The 24,357-nt window shown below is 35.6% G+C and overlaps 3 protein-coding genes across 6 annotated transcripts in view; all 3 read right to left on the minus strand.

Moving 5' to 3' along the window:
• Window positions 1-4,984, minus strand: part of LOC125863155 (30S ribosomal protein S1, chloroplastic-like) — a 5,654-nt gene extending 670 nt beyond the window's left edge. Inside the window, exons 1-6 of the mRNA XM_049543310.1 lie at window positions 4,626-4,984; window positions 1,749-2,024; window positions 1,515-1,595; window positions 946-1,227; window positions 748-858; window positions 275-361 (exon numbers count right to left, since the gene is read on the minus strand). Coding sequence (XP_049399267.1) covers window positions 275-361; window positions 748-858; window positions 946-1,227; window positions 1,515-1,595; window positions 1,749-2,024; window positions 4,626-4,931 — 1,143 coding nt within the window. The 5' untranslated portion in view covers window positions 4,932-4,984. The remainder of the gene's footprint in view (window positions 1-274; window positions 362-747; window positions 859-945; window positions 1,228-1,514; window positions 1,596-1,748; window positions 2,025-4,625) is intronic.
• Window positions 4,985-11,010: 6,026 nt separating this feature from the next.
• On the minus strand, window positions 11,011-15,301 carry LOC125863255 (dihydrolipoyl dehydrogenase, mitochondrial-like). Its single transcript, XM_049543437.1, has 2 exons — window positions 14,885-15,301; window positions 11,011-12,590 (listed from the first exon to the last, which is right to left on the minus strand). The coding sequence occupies exons 1-2, from the start codon at window positions 15,146-15,148 to the stop codon at window positions 11,340-11,342; spliced, it is 1,515 nt and encodes a 504-aa protein (XP_049399394.1). The 5' UTR covers window positions 15,149-15,301; the 3' UTR covers window positions 11,011-11,339.
• A 625-nt stretch (window positions 15,302-15,926) lies between these two features.
• On the minus strand, window positions 15,927-24,117 carry LOC125863254 (YTH domain-containing protein ECT4). Of its 4 annotated transcripts, none has more exons than XM_049543433.1 (8): window positions 23,859-24,117; window positions 22,251-22,320; window positions 19,945-20,089; window positions 19,741-19,814; window positions 19,187-19,636; window positions 18,454-18,987; window positions 18,119-18,331; window positions 15,927-17,001 (listed from the first exon to the last, which is right to left on the minus strand). In XM_049543433.1, the coding sequence occupies exons 2-8, from the start codon at window positions 22,302-22,304 to the stop codon at window positions 16,384-16,386; spliced, it is 2,088 nt and encodes a 695-aa protein (XP_049399390.1). In that variant the 5' UTR covers window positions 22,305-22,320; window positions 23,859-24,117; the 3' UTR covers window positions 15,927-16,383. The 4 variants fall into 4 exon arrangements, with proteins under 4 accessions (XP_049399390.1, XP_049399389.1, XP_049399392.1 ...); XM_049543432.1 differs by having other exon boundaries at window positions 19,178-19,636; window positions 23,859-24,116; XM_049543435.1 differs by lacking the exon at window positions 22,251-22,320 and having other exon boundaries at window positions 19,178-19,636; window positions 23,859-23,919; window positions 24,006-24,064.
• Between the last annotated feature and the right edge of the window lie 240 nt (window positions 24,118-24,357).

The following is a 24,357-nucleotide window of genomic DNA, read 5'->3' on the forward strand; positions in this document are numbered from 1 at the left end:
CCCCCCCCACACACCTACTTAATCCACCCATAAAACTATATCGTTTCATCCTCGGCCAGGCTAAGTAAAAGTTCACTTGCTATAGAATGTAAAGACACATTGTGTGAAAGCGACTTTAGACGCTCATATAAGTAGGTAAATGATCCATTTAATCGAGAACCTATTAGAAGAATGACCGGTGCTATAGAAAAAACTTTTATCGAACTTGGTGTTAAGAGTCCAGAGGAATCACAGTATGAATTGCATAAATATTTGGGATTGTAATGGCAATTACCTCAGGCTGGAATTTCAGAATATCAGCACGAGCCATCGCTTCAGCTTGGGCAATTCTCTGCCTGAATGTCTGAGCCATCTCTTCAGCCTGTTGAAAATATTACACGCTTAGTCAAGAAATGTATCGTAGCTGTTTAGGTCTAATGCTTTATTTATTTTCTGTATTATCTCAAATTAAAGTAAAACAAATATTGGTATACATGTCGTATCCAGTGACATACTAGTTATAAAGTGTGTCAAAAGAGTAACCAATTTTGTAGCTATTAATACGTTAAACAGATGGAAAGAACACATATGACCAATAGCAACAATTGCAGCAAGTAGAGTAACTACATCAAGAAATAATCTTGATCCAGTAAATTTGTATGAAACATAGCCAAAGCAAAACTCACGCAAATAGGCAAGATGTAAACCAACATTATGATGATTGTAGTAAAAAATAAGATCTATTAGTACCGGATGGAAAAATGGTACCTTCTCAAAGACGAGCTTTGGATTGCGAATCATGTCACCAGGTGTAGGTTCTAGCTTCTTCGTAGAGAGGCTCACTCTACCTCTCTCACGGTCATGGCTCAATATCATGACCTATAACATATTTGAGCAGATGATTGTTAGTTTTACTTGAAAGCAGATGAAGCTGGTACGAAATCAAGTAGTCTTTCCAATACAAACCTTCAGAGTGTCACCAGGCTGAAGGACGGTCGCGATATCTGACACACGATCATGACTGATCTGGCTGACATGAAGAAGGCCATTGACCCCACCAATGTCGATGAAGGCACCATATGGTTTCAAGCTCTGAACAGTTCCAAGTACAACTGACCCAATTCCCAACTGTGTCTGACTATCAGCCATGGCCTTACGGTTGCTGAGTATAAGTCTAGTTTGCTCTTGATCAACCTCAACAAATTTCAGAGGAAGTTCCTTCTCCAAAAGCTCCTCTGCAGTTGATTTCTGGCACATTAAAAGAGATTAATAGTGAGTCCAATTTCGACGATAATAAGCTTTACCATACTGAGAGAATAAGTACCCTTTTTTTTTGTCAAGAACTAATTTTCCACGTGAAGCAAAAAAATTTAAACTAGTAATAGATAACTACAGAGAGCAAATTTGGCTATCATTTGAAGTTTAAGAGGTTTGGTCAAACACATTTAAATTGTACTTTAAGTATAACTTATAATAATTTTGAAGTTTGAAGAAACTAGAGTTTTTATCGTAAATTGAAACAAACGATAACTAACCGAAAATATCTGTGAGAATGGAATAAACGCGCGAAGGCCCTCGACCAATGCCACCACTCCACCTTTATTCGCACTAACCACCTGCAGTATCATCCAGAGGAACAAAAGTCAAACCATGTGACAAAATCTGGAGCTTTTGACATGCCACGATATCTGTTAAAGCATTCATATTTTATATGCTATAGAACATAGTCAGAAATTTAAAGAAGCACGCAATTGGAAGCCAATACATACCTTACCTTTGACAACAACATCTTCAGCTTGAAGTTGTCTGCACCTTTCCCATGCCAGGTCATATTGAATTGAACGCAAACTCAATATCACACTATCATCAGCTTCATTTTCACCAATAACCACAAACTCGTCTTTGAAACCAGGAAATATTCCAGCTTCTTCCACATGCTTGATGCTGTGAATTGAAGCCTCTTGTATGGGCAAGTATGCTGATGATTTCGCTGTGATTTCAACTAAAGCTCCATTGGCATCTACAGAAAATACTGTCCCTTTGACCTAAAAAGAAGAAATATAGAGAAATCAAAATGCATTTGTTTCTTCCTTCACCTTGAGCAGAATCAGAAATATCCCCATAATCTCTCTGTGTTTTGAGATTTTTGACTAACAAGCAAAGGTTGATAAATAAATACATAACAGAATCTCGTGAAAGGAGCTCAAGCAAATTCGCAGCCCCAAAAAAAAATTGACAGGAAATTATATACTTCCTCTATTCAATTACACGACTCTTTTCATCTTGGGACGTCCTGTCAAACTAACTTTCCTACAATTACTTCAATATTTTCTCGCACAATGACAAATATTGAAAATTATTGGAATTAAACTTCCTATGCCATCTTTTGTGTCCCATAAAATGTGGCCCGTGTTACATTTTAGAAGGAACCCTTATATAGACATAGCAAATATGAAGAATCACGGCATTCGGATGTCAAAGAACATGCATATAGTTCTCCTTTCGTGCTATTTCCAAATAGTCCAAGAATCTATTTTTAAGCACGAAGTCTAAGTGATAGAAGTAATTCACTTATAAAAATAGCAATCTCAAATATCACAGACATATCAAACATGAAGAATCACGAAATCCGAATCCCTAAGAGCACACATATAGTTCTCCTTTCATGATTTCGCCGAATTTCCTCACAAAGGTGTTTAGGACACAATTCTCTTTTTTTGATGAAAATAGTAACCCTCCATCAAAAGCTTCAGACGTACAAATTGGTAGGCACAGAATTTACAAATACTCAATAGTGCAAGACTTCAATTTTAAGCACAAGTTACCAAAAACAAAGTCATAGACATAATATAGCCCACAAAACAGAAAACTAAAAATCCAAAGCCTCTGAAATTCAAATCGGTGAGCACAGAAGTGTTAGATACATAGTGGTCCAAGAATCCATTGGTAAGCATAAGATTCAGAAAACAGAAGCGGTAACACATAATTCAGTCAAACAATAGCAACCTCAAATATTTAAAGCTTCTGGCATACAATTTAATAGGCACAGAATTTACACCTACATAGCATAAGATTACGAAAATAAAAGTGTTAACATACAATTCAGTAAAAAAAATAGCAACTCCAAATATCCAAAGCTTCTGATAAACAAATCGGCAACCACAGGAATCTATGGATACATGGCAATCCAAGAATCCATCTTTAACCTAAGATTCTGAAAACAGAAGTGCTAACACATAATTAAGCCACATAATAGCAACCTCATTATCCAAAATCTCCGAAATACAAATTGGTAAGCACAGAATCTAAAGATTCATGACAATCCGAGAATCCATCTTTAAGCTTAAGATTCTGAAAACAGAAGTGCTACAACATAATTAAGCCACATAACAGCAACCCCATCATCCAAAGTCTCCCAAATACAAATCGATAAGCACAGAATCTATAGATACGTGGTAGTCCAAGAATCCATCTTTAATCCTAAGATTCTGAAAACAGAAGTGCTACAACATAACTAAGCCACATAACAGCAACCCCATCATCCAAAGTCTCCCAAATACAAATCGGTAAGCGCATCTATAGATACATGACAAATCAAGAATCCATCTTTAAGCCTAATATTCCCAAAACAGAAGTGCTACAACATAATTAAGCTTCATAACAACAACCCCATCATCCAAAAATCTCCAAAATACAAATTGGTAAGCACAGAATCTATAGATACATGACAATCCAAGAATCCATCTTTAAGCATAAGATTCTAAAACAGAAGTGCTACAACATAATTAAGCCACATAACAGCAACCTCATCATCCAAAATCTCCAAAATACAAATTGATAAACACAGAATCTATAGATACATGACATATCAAGAATCCATCTTTAAGCCTACGATTCTAGAAATAGAAGTGCTACAACATAATTAAGCCACATAGCAGCAACCCCATCATCCAAAGTCTCACAAAAACAAATCGATAAGCACAGAATCAATAGATACATGGTAGTCCAAGAATTCATCTATAATCCTAAGATTCTGAAAACAGAAGTGCTACAACATAATTAAGCCACATAACAGCAACCCCATCATCCAAAGTCTCCCAAATACAAATCGGTAAGCGCATCTATAGATACATGACAAATCAAGAATCCATCTTTAAGCCTAATATTCCCAAAACAGAAGTGCTACAACATAATTAAGGTTCATAATAGCAACCCATCATCCAAAAATCTCCAAAATACAAATTGGTAAGCACAGAATCTATAGATACATGACAATCCAAGAATTCATCTTTAAGCCTAAGATTCTAAAACAGAAGTGCTACAACATAATTAAGCCACATAACAGCAACCTCATCATCCAAAATCTCCAAAATACAAATTGATAAACACAGAATCTATAGATACATGACATATCAAGAATCCATCTTTAAGCCTAAGATTCTAGAAAAGAAGTGCTACAACATAATTAAGCCACATAGCAGCAACCGCATCATCCAAAATCTCCTAAATACAAGTTAATAAGCACAGATAATTTGAAATATACAACACCATAGACATAATCAAGCCACATAAAAACAACCTCATCATCCAAAATCCCCCAAATACAAATCCATAAGCACAGAAAATCAAACATATAATGAGCTAACCTTGGTACCTATTTCTGAGTCAAAATCATATTTTTCAAGGGCAGAATGAAAATCTTCAACAGTAAAAGCTACACCCTCCATTGGAGCTGTACGGCATCTTTCATAAGCTTCTTCAAACATCTCCTTAAGCTTGATTCTCTCTCTTGTTTGTGCATTTGTAGTCGCCACTGCCCCAGCTCGAGACACAACTTTTTGCTTTGTATGAATAATAATGGGATTTACAATATTCTTATTGGATTGAACAATTCTTGTTGTTGAAATTGGTGAACACTTTAATCCAACAAATTGATGTGCTAAAGATCCCATTTTTTTTTGGGTGTTTTGAGGGTTCTTTTAGGGGTTTTAGAGGAAAGTCAGTGCTTTGAGAGTTACACCATGGATTTTGTGGGGTAAATAAGGTGAGCTAGAGGACAAGGGAAGCTTCAAAATTGAGTTTTTTTTTACCTTTTTTTTTTACTCGAACTCATAATATTAAAATTTGAGGTGAAGCTACTTCCGACCTAAACAGCCCCTCTTGTCAAACTTCAAAATTGCGCTTCTTTTTTTTCATTTTTCGACTCGAACCCATAATATTAAGATTTGAGGTGAAGTTAATTATGATCCGAATAACCCCTCTTGTCAAACTTCAAAATTGAGCTTCATTGGTGTTTCGTGGATTTCATTTATCTCTCTAATTATAGTACTTGTTAAAGTTAATCATATATAAAATATATCTCAACATATTTGTCACTTTTTAAAATTAACTGATTTTATACCATCACGCCTTTAACATTAAGTGATTTTAAAAGTAATTAACATGATTACCTAGTAAAAAGATTATAAATTTAAAGAGTTCAAAAAAGATAATTATTATTTGACATAAATCATTAAGATACAAGTAATATGAAATGAGACAAAGGGAATAATTTATTGATCCAAGCTATTAACGTATGACATATTTAGAACATCTCACAAAGTTTGACGATAAATTTAGATCATTTCCTTATCTTGCTAAGTGAAAAAAGAAAGATTAATCTCGTTATCTTAAATATGACATGTAAAGACATTCTTTTTGAAAACAGACTAAAAGAAAAGTAACAAACAAATTAAAAAGTACTATTATTTAAACATAGTACATGTTACATTTTTTGTCCTGCCAACACATAATTGCAAATTTCCCAAAGGATGTTAAGAAGATGTAGAACATCTTGACTAGTTTGTTTAAGGAAAGAAGGTTCATCAAATGGTGGTTCAATGAACATGTTATCACAATTCTTGATAATTGTTTGAGCATATAATATCTTAACTTTACAATGCTGATAATCTACATCATTAGTACATCCCATAATCTTGTCAATAACATTATAGTATGTGTTAAAACAAAATCCAAGTCTTGTTCTTTGATTGAAGTTCTTTTGTTGGTGAATGGATGAGTACATCTCAAACCTAGCTATACCAGAAGAATCTTGAATTCTTGACATAATAGCATTGCTTAGATCTGTGATGTTGTCTTGTTTAATGTTGGGGTCTGTTCTTAGGATCCATGAACAATGGTAAGCTTGGTCTGTTTTGGAACAAATATCATCAATCAGATCACCTTTGACATAACTTGTGTTGGTGAAGAGTATAAACATGAACATAGTAGATAAGAGAAAAGCTAATGTGAAAGAAGAAGAAGACATTTTGATATTGTTAGGGATGTTTGGGAAGAGTGTTGTTTTTATACCTAGGAAACATAAGTTCACTTTTGGAGGTATTCATTTGGTCTCATTTTGGTCAAAGTATATGTGACTACCCATATTTAATGTAAGTCTTAGATTAGATGGTCTTTATGACAATTGTCTAGAGCTTTATTAGAGTCCGGAGTAAAAAAGACCACATTTTTTCATTAAAATGCAAAAAAGGGCTACTTATTTTGTGAATAAATCAAAATGGAAAAGAAATTTATTGGCTTCAGACTCTAAAAAACTCACTTGAACGGCCAAAACTCAATTATATTTTTTTTGTGTGAAGGCTTTCTAGTGAAAACTAGTGAGTGGCTTTCCTCTTCTCATTTTTCTTTTGCTATATTTTCTATCAGTCTAAATTTTATACTAGAAGTTCGTTGAATCTTAAAAGATACACACCTATTACACCAGGTGAAATATCCTTCAAAATAGTATCATAAACACACCTCAAACTACACCAGGTGAAATATCCTTAAGAATTTATATCTATCTATATTACCTTAAAAGTATGAACTTCTAACTTGAATGTTAAATTACTAAAATATCCCTAACTTAGGTTGTAACATTTTCAATAAGTCGTGATTTTTTCGATAAGTTGTGACTTTTTTCAAATAGTTATGATTTTTCGTTGAGTTCTGACTTTTTCAATAAGTTGTGACTTTTCCAAAGGGTTGTGACTTTTCGGAATATCATGACTTTTCAGATAAGAGACAAAAAATATTTGTTCATACTATCCTTTGTTGACTATAAATAGAGGAGTTTCCTCTCATTTGTAAACCACCATTTTTTTAAATCTTTTACTCTTACTCTTCTTGCGTATAATTTTTTTTTGTGATTTATTATTGTTGAGTGAGTTCGAAGGTTAACAAAATATAAGGTACCACTATTCGGATGAAGTAAATTGTTCTATCCTAAGAGGGTATATTCCATAACCTCAAGTACTTGAGAAAAATTATTTTGATGATAAAATAATTATTTTTTTGCTTAATATATACATTAGTTTGTAATGTTCTAATATATGGAGTTAACATGATCTAGTCTAAATTTATTTATTTTTATTAACAATTTCTCTTGTGATGTAGATATATGTTTCTGATATCTTTCTCAAAATTTTAGTGTCATGATTTGTTTTTTTATGCTCAAGACAAATAATGACTTTATTTATCAATGCTACTTATGTGATTCACATTGTCAGGAAGTTTGCCTCAAAATATTTATTACTATATAAACTGTCACGACCCAGACCATCGTGATTGACACCCACACTAATCCTCCGGTGGGAGAACCACTACTACAATCCAAACCAAGCAACTAAACCAAAACTAAAACATTTAAGTTACGAAAACAAGTTAAATAGTTAAAAATTGAAATTCCCATAAACTTTCAAAGGATCTAACAACTAAACAATGCGGAAAAATACGTCTAGAACCAGAAAGTCAATGTACCAAAATATCCAAAGTTCAACAAGTATAAACAAGAAGGGATACAACCCCGAACATTAACTAACAACTAACTAGAAAAGTCTAAGTCAAAAATATGGACATAGACGAAAGGAGAACTCATGGCAGCCCGGAAGAACTGGCTCACCCTTGAATTTGAACGACGATCATTGATCTTCTAGGCGAGGTCTGTTAATAGCCGCCTAAATATGACATGTACTCAACAAAGAAAGAGCAAGTGCAATATCAGTATACAACAACAGTGTACTGGTAGGATCACACGACTATTCCGCTAAGTGTAACATACATAAGCCAATATAACAACATAATCACATGCATATATCGAGCATATACAATATTATCAACATTTACGAACAACGAATAACTTCACATTTCTCAAGATACACAATTATGACAAGTCATTGGTCCTCTCATGGAACCCAAACCCAAACAGTTAGCATACTAGAAAGTGGTACCCGATCCAATGATTATGCCGGGACGTGGCAAATGATCACATATTTATGTCGAAACGTGGCAACCGATCCAAGTTAGTGTGTCGGAACGCAACATTCGATTGATTCAACAATCCACAATCACAATCACAAAGTACATTCTCATAATCATACAATCAAGTCATGATTCATGTCATTCATCATTTATATGTCCTCATTTACAATTAATGTGATTAATAATGCAACATTTGCATACATACATGTATCATAATGAAGTAAGAACAAACATACTTCACACAATCATTGAATCACAACTATCACTTACCTCAAAACAAGCTCGAAACCCTAAGAAACTTGATTCTTCCCTTTCCAAATTCGTTCTGCTTGTTTTTGGTCTACAAACAATCAATATAACACAAAAATCAATACACAAACACTAATTACCTTAATTACTAATAATTCTATCAACACTAGATCATACTCATGATCCCACCATCCAAATTAGGATTTTTTTCCACTATAAATTCCTGATCAAAACCTTCCCCGTCTATAATTGCCCATTAGATTACGTTCTACGAATCGAAAAACGAATTCGGAGAGTTAAAATCTTACCGTTAGCCTTAAGAATGGTGGAAAACCGTCAAGAATCGTCTGAGGTTAGTCTCCATACTCTAAAAATCAAAAAGTGCAGAATAAAGACATTTTGGGGTTTATTTCTAACTTAAATTGTGTCGGGCCCGCCATAACGGTCCTCATTCCGCTACAGCGGCCCTACCCTGGCGACAAAAATCATCGCCAAAGCGGCTTGCACGAAACAATGAGCTATTTTAATAATTTCAATACCCCTATTTCATAACACGTCTTCAACCAACGACACTCATAAACTATCCGTTCACGCTAAGATCAATTTCGGGAGTTCTACTCAGCCAAATTCAACTCCATAAACTCGTACGGATTCCTTAACGACTTATCTATCTACTTATGTGATAAAATTCATAATTAGATCACCCAATTGTTATCAGATTTCCCTATACTTTAATGACTCCGATTTCGTCCAAAACTGAACTAGGTTGGGCAAATCCAAATAATACGAAAAAGTTTTCCGGCCCAAATTTATTTCTCGTTTGCTTTCCTATAACGACGGGAACATGTCGTTACATAAACATTGCCCTTTTGTTATACTTATTTATTATTTCTTAATATTTTAGTATTTAAACGAAGAAAAGTTCATATGACTTCTAATAACGCAAGTTGAAGTTTGTATTAGTTTTATTTATATTATTTATTTAATAGCTAATTTTTATGAGACATATATTTTCATTAATGCAAATATATATTTATATTTAGGTAGGTATTTGTATTTAAATTAAAGTGTTATATATGTCACGAATGAATTATCAAGTTAATAAGATCTTCTAACTTCAAAATATATTATTTTAAAATGTTATGGGTTATTTATTTTTTTTCAAAAAAAAAAAACTCTCAAAAATGTGAATATATATGAATCATTTAAAATTTATCATTTACAAAATAAACTTTATATTCAGTAATATAGAATAAACATTTACATTTTGTCTCTACACTAAAATAAAATCTATAACTATAAAAAAAAATAGTAACATTAATTAAAAGTCCTATTTATTTATGTACGTATAAAATTTATTAGAAATTCAGCTATTGCACATTAATTCTTTAGTTATAACATTATAAATTTTCTTAGTTATTACTAATTATTGGAAACATTATTCACACTATCTTACATTCTTAGGTAATTACGTGCAACACACGTGTCAAAAAACTAGTGGAACAAAAATGCCACGAATGCAAAAAACAAACGCCATAAAAGTTAATATTCGTGGCAACTAAAACCGCCACTAAATTGTATAACAATTGCCGCTAAAAAATTGTAATAATGGCAACCAAAACCGCCACTAAATCATTAAACTAATGTGGCAAAAAGAGAGCATTAGTGGCGATTATAGTTGCCACTAATACTTTTTTTAGAGCGACTCTTTTATCGGATGACAATTATAGTTGCAACAAAAACATACTTTTAGCGGCGGCTATTATAAGTATTAGTGGCGATTAAAGTTGCCACTAATACTATCCTTTAGCGGCGACTTTTACAGGTATTAGTGGCGACTAAAGTTGCCACTAATACGCACTTTTAGCGGCAACTTTTATATTAATTAGTGGCGATTAAAGTTGCCACTAAATAGTTACTTTTAGCGGCAACTTTTACAGGTTTTAGTGGCGACTAGAGTTGCCACTAATACATATTTTTAGCGGCAACTTTTATAGTATTTGGTGACGATTTTAGTTGCCACTAATACTATCCTTTAGCGGCGACCTTTTCAAGTATTAGTGGCGATTTTAGTTGCCACTAATACTTACTTTTAGCGGCGACTTTTATAGATATTAGTGACAATATAGCTGCCACTAATACTATTTTTTAGTGGCGACTTTTATAGGCATTAGTGGCGATTAAAGTTGTCACTAATACATTCTTTTAGCGGCAACTTTTTTAGGAATATTTAGTGGCAACATTAACCGCCACAAATCATGTAACAGTTGCCACTAAAAGTTTGTTTTACCAGCAACTAAATCCGCCACTAAATCAAATAACAGTTGCCGCTAAAAGTGCGTATTAGTGGCAAATAAAACCGCCACTAATTCATATAAAAATCGCCATTAAAATCTAATAGTATCATAAACACGTCTCTAACTACGAGAATTTCCATGATTTTCAATATTTCCCAACAAGTATTGACTTTTGAAAGCACAAATATCACCAAATTGACTGATCTACCAAATCAAACAAGATAAATATAGAATTTAGGGATACATGCCAAAAAAGCGAAGTAAATGGGAAGTTTTGTAATGTCTAGCACCATTTCAGTGCTAGGCAATTAACTTTCTGCAGGGTTTAAAGCAGGTTACATCTCATCTTTATTATGGAAAAATGCAGAAGATAAACATTCATATAGTGTATTTGGAGTCCTGAATTAAGAGGAATATGGGCTGCTTGAGTAACGGCAACAACAAAAAGCCTATTCTAAGCGTTCAAGATTCTCAACGGAATAAGAAAAATGAGGCTATCGAGGATATAACACAGGCCTACATGTGGATGGGCTTGTCATAAGTGGCCATGGCTGCTTCTTTGAGTGCCTCACTCATTGTTGGATGTGCATGACAAGTACGAGCAATGTCCTCACTTGATGCTCCGTACTGCAATGCCAGGACAGCTTCGTGAATAAGCTCCCCTGCGTTAGGTGACATAATATGGACACCCAATATCTTGTCGCTCTCTTTCTCAGCAATTACCTTGACAATTCCCTCAGCATCATCAATTGCCTTGGCTCTACTGTTAGCTAGGAAGGGGAATTTGCCAACACGATAATCAACTCCGAGTGACTTTACCTGTTCCTCGGTTTTCCCCACATAAGCCACCTCCGGGTGGGTGTAAACAACACCAGGTACCATATCATAGTCTACATGACCCTCCTTGCCTGCAATGAACTCTACGCAAGCAACACCATCCTCCTCTGCCTTGTGAGCCAACATTGGTCCAGGAATGACATCACCAATAGCATGTACCCTTGGGACGTTAGTGGCAAAACGTTCATTGACCAAGATTCTACCAGCCTTGTCAGTTTCAACTCCTATCGTGTCCAATCCAAGTCCTGAAGTGAATGGTACTCTTCCAGCAGAGACGAGAACAACATCAGCCTCGAGAATAGTTTGATCACCACCAGCTGAAGGTTCAAGGGTCAATTTCACACCATCACCTGTAGCATCAACTGACACCACCTTAGTGTTTAGCATGAATTTCATCTTTTGCTTCTCAAGAGCACGTTGAAATTGCTTGCGAACTTCACCATCCATGGTTGGAACAATATCAGATGCAAATTCAACAACAGTCACCTCTGAGCCGAGGCGACCCCAGACAGATCCCATCTCAAGGCCTATATAGCCAGCACCAATAACAACTAATCTTTTTGGAATTTCAGTCAAAGCTAATGCTCCGGTGGATGACATAATTTTCTTCTCATCAATGGTTATACCAGGTAGACCTTTGACATCAGAGCCAGTTGCAATAATAATATTTTTGCCTTTAACAACAGAGTTACCACCTTCGACAGTGTCAACAGAAATTTCAGAAGGGGAGAGGAATTTACCATATCCCTTCACATAGTTTACTTTGTTTTTCTTGAATAGACCCTCTATACCTCGTGTTAAGTTAGACACGGCTTTATCTTTTTGTCCCATCATGGCAGGGAGATCAACTTCGACAGAAGAAAACTTCACACCATGATTGGCAAATGAATGTTGCGCTTCATGAAACATGTGGGACGAATGAAGAAGTGCCTGTACCAAGTAATGAGAATATAAGAAGATAAGACGTAAACAAGTTTCAGTCTTCACAAACTGACTAAAGAAAAAGTTTCCAGCAGTCGGTGACAAAATATAATAAAATCATGGACCACTATATATCAATATTTACAGAATGCAATCCAAATTCATATGCAGAAGAATCATATAATGTTTAAATATGTAACATAAACGGCACACCAAAGCGAATTATTACCTCGTGGACTCTGAGTATGTGTTATCAATAGAGAGAGGGGAAAAACAACAGTAAGTTTGATGTCGTTTAGTAAATACGCTTCGTATGGGCACAAGTTCACAAATATGGCACCAGGTTTTTTTGTTATCGCTGAACAAATGTCCTCTCGGGGAAGTTATATCAGTGGAGTTGGTACATGAGAACCCACCATCAGGTCACATTAAGGGCATCAATGAAACTAATTTGGCAATAGTGAAATAGTGAGCTTGTGCAGCATTTCAGATGACCCCTCAACTCAAAATTGTCTTACTAGATTTCCAAACCAAGGGAAGATGACACAATCAGGAAGCAACTATTAACATTGAGAAGCTTTTATAAAAGGTAGAAGAAACTATGGCACATGAAAAAATTATGAAAAATTTTCTGAAAGTCAAAATCTGATCTGCGATGGTTCCCATTTATTGGCTAGTCAACCAGGACTGCCCGACTGTAACTAAGAGAGTATTAAAAGGAAAGTAACAACAACTACACCTCACTCCCAAACAAGTCGGGGTCAGCTATATGAATCCTTACTTACCCTCACTTACCATGTTACTCCATTTTAGCTCATCTAAGGCCAATAGTAAATAATACAAAAGTGAAAATAAAATTCGTAAAAGGAAACTGAATTCTCTTATATCTAAAACTCAGAAAATACACAGCTCGAAGCAGAAAAGGGCTAATATTCTAAAACACATAATTTTGCTCAATATTCAATAGCACAAAAAATGCACAATAATATCTATAGAGGCCATCATCCTTGTTTTAATTTTTTTTTTTTGAAATTGGTTATTGTATCCATCGTCCTTGTGTTAATTAAAACTCAAAATCAATCAACTAAACTCAATCCCAATGTAGTCAAGTTAACTACATATGAAAATCTTTATCCATTTTAGCCGTTATCAACAAAATCTATCCACTCTACTCTATTTAGGGTCTATTTTTTTTTTTGAAACTGGTAACTTCTATTTAGGGTCTATTTCATTTCAATACTAATAATGTCTTTTACAACAAATAAATAGTTCTCTAGATCACATTATCCAACTCTCTAACCAAAACTAGAAGACTTCTCACGGACATTGAACCTTAATGTAAGTATAACAATAATAATTAAATCTTAGTTTTAATAAGTTGATGCCCCTTATCACATTGATTCCTAGAGATAAGTCTGATTCGTCCCTTTAACCATCTCCCGCCATCAAATTGACGACGCACATGCTAACAGCTACACCGAGAGATCCATGTAGGATACGGTCAAACCATCTCAAATGACACTTCCTCATTTATTTTCTGCGTGTGCTACTTGTACATTCTATTGGATGCAATCATTTCTAATCTAATCCAATTCTTTGCTTTCTTTCTATTATGTTCTTATCTGCTGTTTGTATTGATTCTGAGAGAAGTCTAATTCATCCCTTTAAACATCTATTACCATCAAACTGACGACGCATACGATAACTGCTACACCTGGAGATCTATGCACAAGATAGTCAAACCATCCCAAATGACACTTCCTCATTTATCCTCTAAATGTGCTACTAGCACCTTCTATTGGATGCAATCATTTCTAATTTTATCCAATCTCTTAAGTTCAACAGCTGCATTTCTACAACAATATGTTGGATCTTATAGACCTAACATTTGCTTTGTTAGACATATATGTTTGCACTACACGATCATAAACTTCCATTTCAACCATCCTATTTACCATTCTCTTGGAAGAACGAATATGCATAAGCTCAGCGTAATTGCACGGTGAGTCGGTGGAATCAACAGAATTGCAATAACAAGCAATAGAAGGATCAAATAGATCTTAAGAAAACAATCCAATTTCGAGAAAAGTAGTAACAATAACAAAATTCAGAATTTAGCAAGTGAAAGTCCATCAATTAACTTGTACATCTCAAACTCAAAATAAGTTAGCATCAGCTACATAAAAAAAAAAAAAATCCTATGTATCCATTAGGTTTCAGCAAATTCATCATAATTTCACTATTTTCTTCTAATATCCTCAACAAAGCTCATAAATTCAAAATAAACTAATGAGTAAATATACCTTAGAAGGAATACAACCAACGTTAAGGCAAGTACCACCGAGGGTACCACGTTTCTCGATACATGTAGTTTTAAGCCCAAGCTGTGCTGCTTTGATCGCCGCCACATAGCCGCCGGGACCACCACCGATAACAACGACGTCGTTCTCATCGGATCCTGAAGCGAAACCTCTGGTTAAAGAGAACGAATACTTGGAAGTACTGTAAAGGAATCTGGATGACAGAAACGTTGTAGCCTTTCGTCTAGCTAAGGTTGAAATCGCCATTTGTATAGGTCACTTAACGGAATCGTGTATTCCGGTGAACTTTCCGGTAGGTTTTTTTGGTCAATTTTGGTGATTCGATGTGAACTGTTGAGTTGTTGAAGACTCTCACTTTTCTTCTCCTATTACTACAAAGTTTATTCCTCTTCCTTTTCTTTTTATTAACTTTTTTTTGCATCACTCTATGTATACTTTGTTTTCGACTTTCACGTCTAAACTTTTTTTCGACTTTCATGTCTCAACTATAAGTGTATGTATTATCAATTTGTTGGACCGTATCGTTAAATCATGTTGACATATATATTATGAAAAATCAATTTGTTAGAGTATGATTGCATTGTTACCTTATTACTAAAAATGATGTCGTTACCTTACCAAAAATGATGCAATCTATTCAGACATTATATTTATAGATAAATAAAATACAAAATAGTGTATCAAGAAATGACATAAAACAACAATCTAAACAAAGTGCAAAACACACCTCAAAGCTAATTAAGCCAACTATCGATTATACTTTTTTCTACTTAAACTATCACCATCTCTCAACTAGGCGTGTTCAATACATAAATGTTGATAATTCAGGTAATAAAAGGAAAAAAAAAAACATAAAATATGAAACTCAAAAAAAAGAAAAAATCAAAATCATAGATAGGTAAATGCAAAGCCACTCATTACCACACAATCAATAATTGCTGATGGGGGACACTCAACAGTTGAAGTTACCAATGCACAGGCACATAAATGAATATAAAGAAGATAACATAGAAACACACACAAGAACCATAATAAGACTACTTTGAAACACAAGACTGACAATTTGAACTGGAGAAACTCTCAGTTACTGTAAATCCAGGATAAACATCAAGCAGACGCGCAGTGCGCAAACATTACATTTGTTTTCAAGTCAACAACTAAAGAATACCAAAAGAAGCATTTTGCTTTTTTTCTTTTTCGTCTTAATGCTGAAGAAAATATATGGAAACCTTGAATCTGTTGAAAAAGAGAAGCCAAAAGGCAGAACTTGCGCTGTATTTGAAGCAAAATATCAGCCATCATCCAAATCCCAACCACAAACTAAAAATTAGTATCTCAGCCACGTTCTCCTCGAAAGGAGGAATGAAGAACAGAACATATCCCAAAACTTATTATCCGATCAACTTTGGTAGGACCAAGTATATTATACGACAGGGAACTAACTTTTCCTTCAGTATCGATGCTACTGTGCTCATGCATACTCACTTAAGGACCTTTTTTCCAGATCCACTGGCCTCTTCACGCTGGAAAGCTCTAGGATCAAGAGGAATTGTTCCAATAGTCAGGAAACCAGAAGATTCAGCATGTCCATTAACTTTAACAGGCATAGATCCCACAGTGACAACATCAACTGACTGGGTGCTGGCCGCTGTGTTGGTAGTGCTATGTACATCCAGGGGCTTATCGTCCAATGGTTTCGGGTTGATAGTTAGGGAACCAATCTTCAGTGCAGTATTCACGAGTGGACCTCCTTCAGCCACAAGTTTGTCACCATTATCTGCACTCTCTTTGTTAGCTTTAGAAACTATGGAATTCAGTTCTGCAGGAACAGCCATGCAATTTCCAGATTGTTGTTCACCACACTTTGAGCTTTTCTCACTTTCACCAGAAGGTAAACCTGGAGTAGAATTTAGCTTGCGTGGAGGATCCAGTACAGGAACAGCAAATGGGCTATCGTAGCTCCTGATTAGCAGCTTGGCCTTCTCTTCCTGCAAGAGTTTCTGTCTGTTTTCATAATACATGAAGTCGTCTAGTAATGATGTCCTTGACGCATAATCCTTAAATACTTTCAGCATCTCAATGCCTTTCTTGTAGCGTATCTGCACATTGATAACAAAGGATGTCAGATTTTTTCCACTGCCTTTCTTGCAGCATATGTGCTTATTCACAACAAGGGAGAAATGATGCGATTTTCAAAATGCAGAAGCCAACTTCAGTAAAGTGAAATGCAATACAATGGCACCATGGCAGATATAAACAGCTGTAACTCATACCATAACATCAACCGGTGCAGGAGCCAGTATGAGGCAAAGAAGAGCAATAAAGGTATTTCATGCTAGATGGACATTTCATCAAACTACCCTTATGATCCATACAATTTTAAAGGGTATGGTTTCATAAGACATGCTGTTTCTCTGACATGGCTTTTGAGAAATTATCAGTAACATTGTTACAGGTTTAACATTAAAATTATCTTGCAAGAGGTATGGAGACTTGTGGACAGGTACTGGAAGATTTCTTTGATAATGGAGATAAATGTTCTCTATATAAACAAAGGTATAATGACAGTTAGCATGCTGTTAACCATACCACCTTATCAATTTATTAAATAAATGTATGCGTTTTCAATCCCTTCAAATCTGTATGTCTGTTGCCAAAGAAGAAAATGGCCAAAACATAGAGGAGGAGATTGTGTTGATGCCCAACAGACATTCTTAACAAAAGAAGACGAGGAAAAAATCAGAAAATAACTGATGCATAAAAGCTGATGTACTCTCAATTGGATGTGTTAGTCAAATGGGGAGAAAGAACTGGGGACGGAGAGCATAAAAAAGTTTGCAATAGCATCACACAAGGAGGGGAAGAATAGTGATTGGTCAGCACTTGTCTTCATATGACATAAAATGAATAGTCGAAGTCAATGGAAGACATGCCCTAATGTGTGTCACCTCCATCGGCTCCCAAAAAAAAGGAATAGAAGAAAAAAGAGGACCACAGAGAGAAATCAATGAATAATGGGAAAAAAGAGAGCAAAATGCCGGATAAATCGTTGACAAGAAATTAGGTAGCAGGTTCTATGGCATTGCCAATACAGGTTCATTTATTACCCACCTCAGATCAAAAATACTAATTTCAGGTAAACATACTGACAAAAAAAGGAGCAGTAGAAGCAAAGAGAATTGTATGTGTTGCATCATGCAGAATTAAATAACAAACCTCTTGTGTGTCTCTGCTGTTAGTTACTGGCTTGTTCTCATTGTTCTCTAATATAATATGCCTAAAGTTAGGGTTTGGGACATCCTTTATGAAGTGCCACTTCACAGGGAAGCTACCACTCCACTTATCTTGCTGCCAGAAATCCATGTCATTGTAGAAGTCTACAGGACCAGTCATTTCAGCGACCCCACAAAACTGCCCACTTGCATTAACCTTCATATTCAAGATTCAAAGACAATATCAAATTAGTTGAGCTTATTTTGACAATGAATTTTTTGGCTAAAATAGTTGGTGATTACTGCTTTGATTAGACCTAGTGGTATAAATCAACTAACCGAGAAAAAAAGGAATATTGGGCAGCCTCTTGGATTTCCAGCAGTAATTCTCTGAGCATCTTCATAAGCACTATTCAGCTTTTTGTTCCCATTAGGGGTTGATGACCAAACATTGTACTTTATACTCTTGTGCACATCATCCTCACTGTATGATTTGATTACAAAAAACTTTGCATTCACGAAGTCCATCAGAAAATCACCTCTATTATACTCATCAGCATGAATAACTATATTGCCTTGCACATCAACATTTCCTGCTCTTGTAGAGTAGGCCTTCACAAGCAATTGCTTTTTCATTCTGTCAATCCGAGGTCCTCTATTCTGTTCCATCAACATATCAGGACTAACTTTCCCATCACTTAGGGTTGTTCCATTTAGAAACTTTGTCCTGATTTTATCTGTATTAGCCCGCTCATGAGCACCTGATCTGTGATTAGACAAGTCAATTTCAGGTGGAAGAGGAGCTCTCAGTTGACCGTGATTAGACAAAGCCTTCCCATGAATAATGCTTCCTATAGCTTGAGCAACTTTACCCTATCAAAGGATTCACAAAAAAAACAGAGATGCATGAGCCACAGTTCCATGAAGAGGCGAAGAAAAATACAAGATAGAATTTCTACAATAGGTACAAGAGCACCCTTGAAATTAGAACAATACTAACAAATGAACCCACGTAAAAGAAGCCCTATTGGACACCTTCCAAACAACGAAGAAAGTTCCTTACCGGGTGTACTTGAGAGGATGGACTGGAAAAACCATGTGACATGTGCTGCTTGCTCGATGCAGCATTGATCTTTGCACTTTCAGATCCCCTGTTAGATGCACTTTTATAACCTGAAGCTGGCCCTAATGAAGTCGGGGTAAATATTGGAGATGTTGGAGATAAATTACGTTTAAGACGAAGATCGTCAGCTCTGTTAGTAGAAGATAGAACACTATCCATTATCGGGTCTGCAGCATTCGCAGGAATACTAGATGTAGATGGCACCGCCATGGGGAAGTATGAAGATGATCCCAAATTTTCATAAGGGGGGATTGTGTAGTAATGTTGTGGCCCTGCACATGGTCCATCAACTCCTACTACAGCACCAGGAATGTAAGGGTTGTATGGGTTATATGAAGACTGTGCACATCCATAGTTAGGTGTATAATATACATACGGGAAACTTTCAGTTTGAGCATCCTGAAATGAAGGAAAAAAAAGTTACAAATACAATCAACAGAGACAATACACTGCAACAAAAATATTGATGTACTTTGGTTAACTATGTAGAAGAATGAACTGACCATATACTGAATATCCTGACCATCCAGACCAAAAAATCCTTGGTGGCCATCCCAATCACCAGGTGATTCTAATCCTGACCAAATAAAACATTAACACAATTAAGGGATCCAACTATCGTTCGCGATTTGGAATCTCAAGATAAGTTCTAGAATCATACCTACCTTATTAAACAAAGTGAACAAAAACAAAATGAAGTATCATACCTGTACAGAAATAACCATAATTGGTGGCAGGTGGATAATATAATCCCTGATCAACAACAAACTCAGGGGCTCCTTCATTATACATAGCTTGAGAGTTCTGAAGCAGGGGAGTAGTGATCTGCAGGTTTTCCTCAGTACCCTGAATCTGGCAACACAGAGAAAATACCTTTATCATTTTAACCATGACGCTCTAAAATAAAATGACACTGAAAGTCACAGAACATTTTTGTTCATCTTGGGCAAAAATGTCTTAAATATCCCATTCTAATCATTAATACCAAACTTCAGAATATAATCATCCATATATCCTTGCTCAGGAATATTATATACTCTGACTACCACTCCTTCACAGAAAAGAAGTAAAACAAAAATGTAATACCTAATAGGTGTGTGTCACTCTAACAGTAAACCTAGACTCAAAAAGAAGCAAAAAATATTTCTAAAGAAAAAAAATGCAGTAATTTGTCAGAACTGCTCGAAACCAACAAAACCTAGTGGCTGACCCACAAAAGGGAATAACAAAGAATCTAAAATGCACTACCATCCATCAATTACATCAGCAAAGTCATACTACAAGTTTGACCAAACTCTTAATCCAACCTCTAATGCATCCAACTAGCTAATCTCAACTCCCATATACGATCATAAATCTGCGACATCAGTCTCCATTTCAGCCACAACTCAAATCACACTAGGACATGTACACTAGAAAAACATACTACTACAAATAATTAATATAATATCCAAGTTATAACTAGAAACATCTTTTGTCATGTGCAATCAATCAAGCAACTACATCTCAAATCATAAGCTAGCTAACGTACAACAACATACCCGGTGTAATCCTATGAGTGGAGTCTAGGGAGGAGGGTAGAGCGTACGTAGACCGTACCCCTACCTCGTAGAGATAGAGAGGTTGTTTATGACAGTGCAAATCCTCATACTAGTTAGACAATTTTAGCCAGGCTGTCAACCTACCAAAATCTTGCTCCTATATTTGGGTTTGCACCGAGAATATTTTGTAAAGCTCACATAAGAAGCACTCTGAATTTCCCATAAGCAGGAGAAGTGAAACCATAAAGCTGAAATGGCACGATCGCATAGCAAATTAGTATTACAAAAAGAAGCACAACCAAACCATAGCGGATAAACAATGCTTTAACTCACTATACAAAAGAAGATAAAACCCAAAAAAAACTCAACATGCTCTGTATTACAACTACCACACCGCAATCCTAAACTAGAAGTCAACAATATTCAGCACATAAAACATACAACAACAACAAAAACACGGTGCAATCCCACAATGGAGTCTTGGGAGGGTGGTGTGTAAAAATACCTTATCCCTACCTTGAGAAGGTAGAGAGGCCATTTCTTACTGATGGACCCTCAGCTCAAAACAGATGTCAATTAGCAACAAGCAGGAACAACTACACACGCCTCAATCCCAAACACAGAAAAAAGACAAATTATTCTATCTAAATACAGCTACTACACTGCAATCCTAAACTAGAAGACAATTATATTCAGCACAATAAACACACAACAACTACCACACTGCAATCCTAAACTAGAAGTCAATTATATTCAGCACATTAACACACAACAACAACAACAAAACCCAGTGTTATCCCACAAGTGGAGTGTAGGGAGGGTGGTGTGTAAGTGTACCTTACCCCTACCTTGAAAAGATATAGAGGCTGTTTCAGATACATCCTCAGCTCAATGCCAGATGAAAAAGACATCAATTAGCAACAAGCAGTAAAAACAACGCACAAAAAAGCAAATCATTCTGTCTAAAATACAACTACCACACTGCAATCCTAAACTAGAAGTCAATATATTCAGCACACTAAACACACAACAACAACAAACACATGGAGTCTTGGGAGGGTGGTGTGTACCCATACCTTACCCATACCTTGAGAGGTATAGAGGAAGTTTCTCATAGACCCTCAGCTCAAAACAGATGAAAAAGACATCAATTAGCAACAAGCAAGAACAACAACACACGTCTCAACCCCAAACACACAAAAAAGACAATTAGTCTGTCTAAAATACAACTATAACACCCCTCAATCCCAAACTAGTTCGGGTCCACTACGATCCGACTAAAGACCTACTGCAGAGCTAGCCCTTGTTCTATTGATTTGCTAGTTGCTACCAAGACGATTTCTTTATACCCAATCAAAGCACCTCTACATGCTAATTCAATAAAAATCCAAACTTTATACCAAAAAAACACACCCATCACATACTTACAAACAATAAAATCCTAAAACAAAGATTTAACATTAAAAAATTACCAATTCCAGAGGAGATTCAGCACGTGGCTGATCTGCAGAACTGAACAATGACATTTGAACTGAACAACCCCTGAACAGAAAAAAAGATTTTTTTTACCATTCTACAATCTCTAAAGTTTTCAATTTCAAAAAAAAAAACATGGTTAAAGAAAAACCCTAACCCTAGAAAGAGAAGAACCAAAGAAAAATGGTGTACTTTTGCATAACACGGAAAAATTGGAACACGCGAGAGCAAGAGAGGGGAGCGGAATATTAAGGGCGGGCGGTGGGAGATGCAGCTGTGCACAACATGAAAGAGGTACACGAAAGTTTTGGATGTACCTTTCCACACAGCGACACTTATATGTTGAAGAGGAAAAGGGGGAAAAGGAAATGAAACGATGGCGTTCCGGGTTCTTTGGAACCATCTAGAGTCTAATGAATTCAAATTTTGAAAAGGGGAAGAAAAAGAGAAAAAATAAATGAGATGGAACCACCTAATGGGCTTAATGACACAATAGAACATTTTTCAACAAACTTTTATAAATACAATACATAAATGTATTTTTTAACTTGATCGTAACTGAGTAGACACATATGGTTTACATGTTAAATCACATGAAATTTGTCATGAAAGACACGTGTGATAGCTTAAATGTCTACTTGCAAACACCTAAATTTTAAAAGACATAAAAATGCTAATAAATGTGTTAAAGAGTATATTATAATACATTTTATTCAAATTCTTCTGTCTAAAATACATCTACCACACTGCACTCCTAAACTAAAAGTCAATTATATTCAGCACATTAAATACACAACGACAACAAAACCCAATGTAATCCCAAAAGTAGAGTCTTGGGAGGGTGGTGTATATGCATACCTTACCCCTACCTTGAGAAGGTAGAGAGGCCATTTCTAATAGACCCTCGGCTCAAAACAGATGAAATTAACATCAATTAGCAACAAGCAGGATCAACAACACATGCCTCATTCCTCTAAACACACACAAAAAAGACAACTATTTTGTCTAAAATACAACTACCACACTGCAATCCTAAACTAGAAGTCAATTATACTCAGCACAATAAACACACAACAACAACCTGGTGTAGTCCCACAAGTGGGGTACAGGAAGGCTGGTGTGTAGGTAGACCTTAACCCTACCTTGAGAAGGTATAGATGTTATTCCCGATAGACACTCAGCTCAAAACAGATGAAAAATATATCATTAGCAAAAAGCAGGAACAACAACACATGCCGCAACCCTAAACACACAAAAAATTACAATTATTCTGTCTAAAATACAACTACCAAGCTTCAATCATAAACTAGTTTCAGGTTGACTACACTCCGACTAAGACCTGACCTGCTACGTAGCTAACCCTTGTTCTATTGGTTCAGTGGTTGTTAACAAGACAATTTCTTTATACCCATCAAACAACCTCTATGCTAATTCAATAAAAATCCTAACTTTATACCAAAAAAACATACCAATCACTTGCAGACAATAAAGTCCTAAAAGATGCTACTTCAATAAAAATCCAAACTTTATACCAAAAAAGCAAAAATAAACATACCCATCAAATACTTAAAACAATAAAGTCATTCAAACATAAAAAAAATTACCAATTCCAGAGGAGATTCAGCACATAGTTGACCTGCAGAACTGAACGATGACAATTAACTCCTGAACAGAAAAAAGGAATCTCTTTACCATTCTACAATCTCCAAACTTCTCAAAAAACAAAACATGGTTAAAAGAAAAACCCTAACCCTAGAAAGAGAAAAATGGCGGACTTTTGCAAAACACAAAAAAATTGGAATACGCGAGAGCAAGAGAGAGGAGGTGGGTATTAAGGCGTGGGGTAGGGGGTAGAGGAGGTGGGTGGGTGGTGGGAGATGCAGCAGTGCACAACACGAAAGAGGTGCACGAAAGTTTTGTATGTACCTTTCCACACAGCGACACTTCTTATATATGTTGAAGAGGAAAAGGGGAAAAAGGAAATGAAACGACACCGTTTCCGGGTTCTTTTAGAACCATCTAGTGCCTATGCCTATTGAATTAAAAGAGAATAAAATAAAGGAGATGAAACTACCATAATACATGAACGTGCCTTTTAATTTA

The sequence above is a fragment of the Solanum stenotomum genome, chromosome 4 (assembly GCF_019186545.1).
Source record: "Solanum stenotomum isolate F172 chromosome 4, ASM1918654v1, whole genome shotgun sequence".
Taxonomy (NCBI): Eukaryota; Viridiplantae; Streptophyta; class Magnoliopsida; order Solanales; family Solanaceae; genus Solanum; species Solanum stenotomum.

Bases quoted from the DNA above. Each gene is read 5' to 3' on its own strand.
- LOC125863255 (XM_049543437.1), bottom strand. From the start codon at position 15,148: ATGGCGATTTCAACCTTAGCTAGACGAAAGGCTACAACGTTTCTGTCA. The intron at 12,591-14,884 runs GTATATTTACTC...TACTTGGTACAG, and splicing joins TTGGTTGTATTCCTTCTAAG to GCACTTCTTCATTCGTCCCA.
- LOC125863254 (XM_049543432.1), bottom strand. From the start codon at position 22,304: ATGTCATTGTTCAGTTCTGCAGATCAGCCACGTGCTGAATCTCCTCTG. The intron at 20,090-22,250 runs GTAATTTTTTAA...CTGTGTTGCCAG, and splicing joins CTGAATCTCCTCTGGAATTG to ATTCAGGGTACTGAGGAAAA. The intron at 18,988-19,177 runs GTAAGGAACTTT...ATCCTTTGATAG, and splicing joins CATCCTCTCAAGTACACCCG to GGTAAAGTTGCTCAAGCTAT.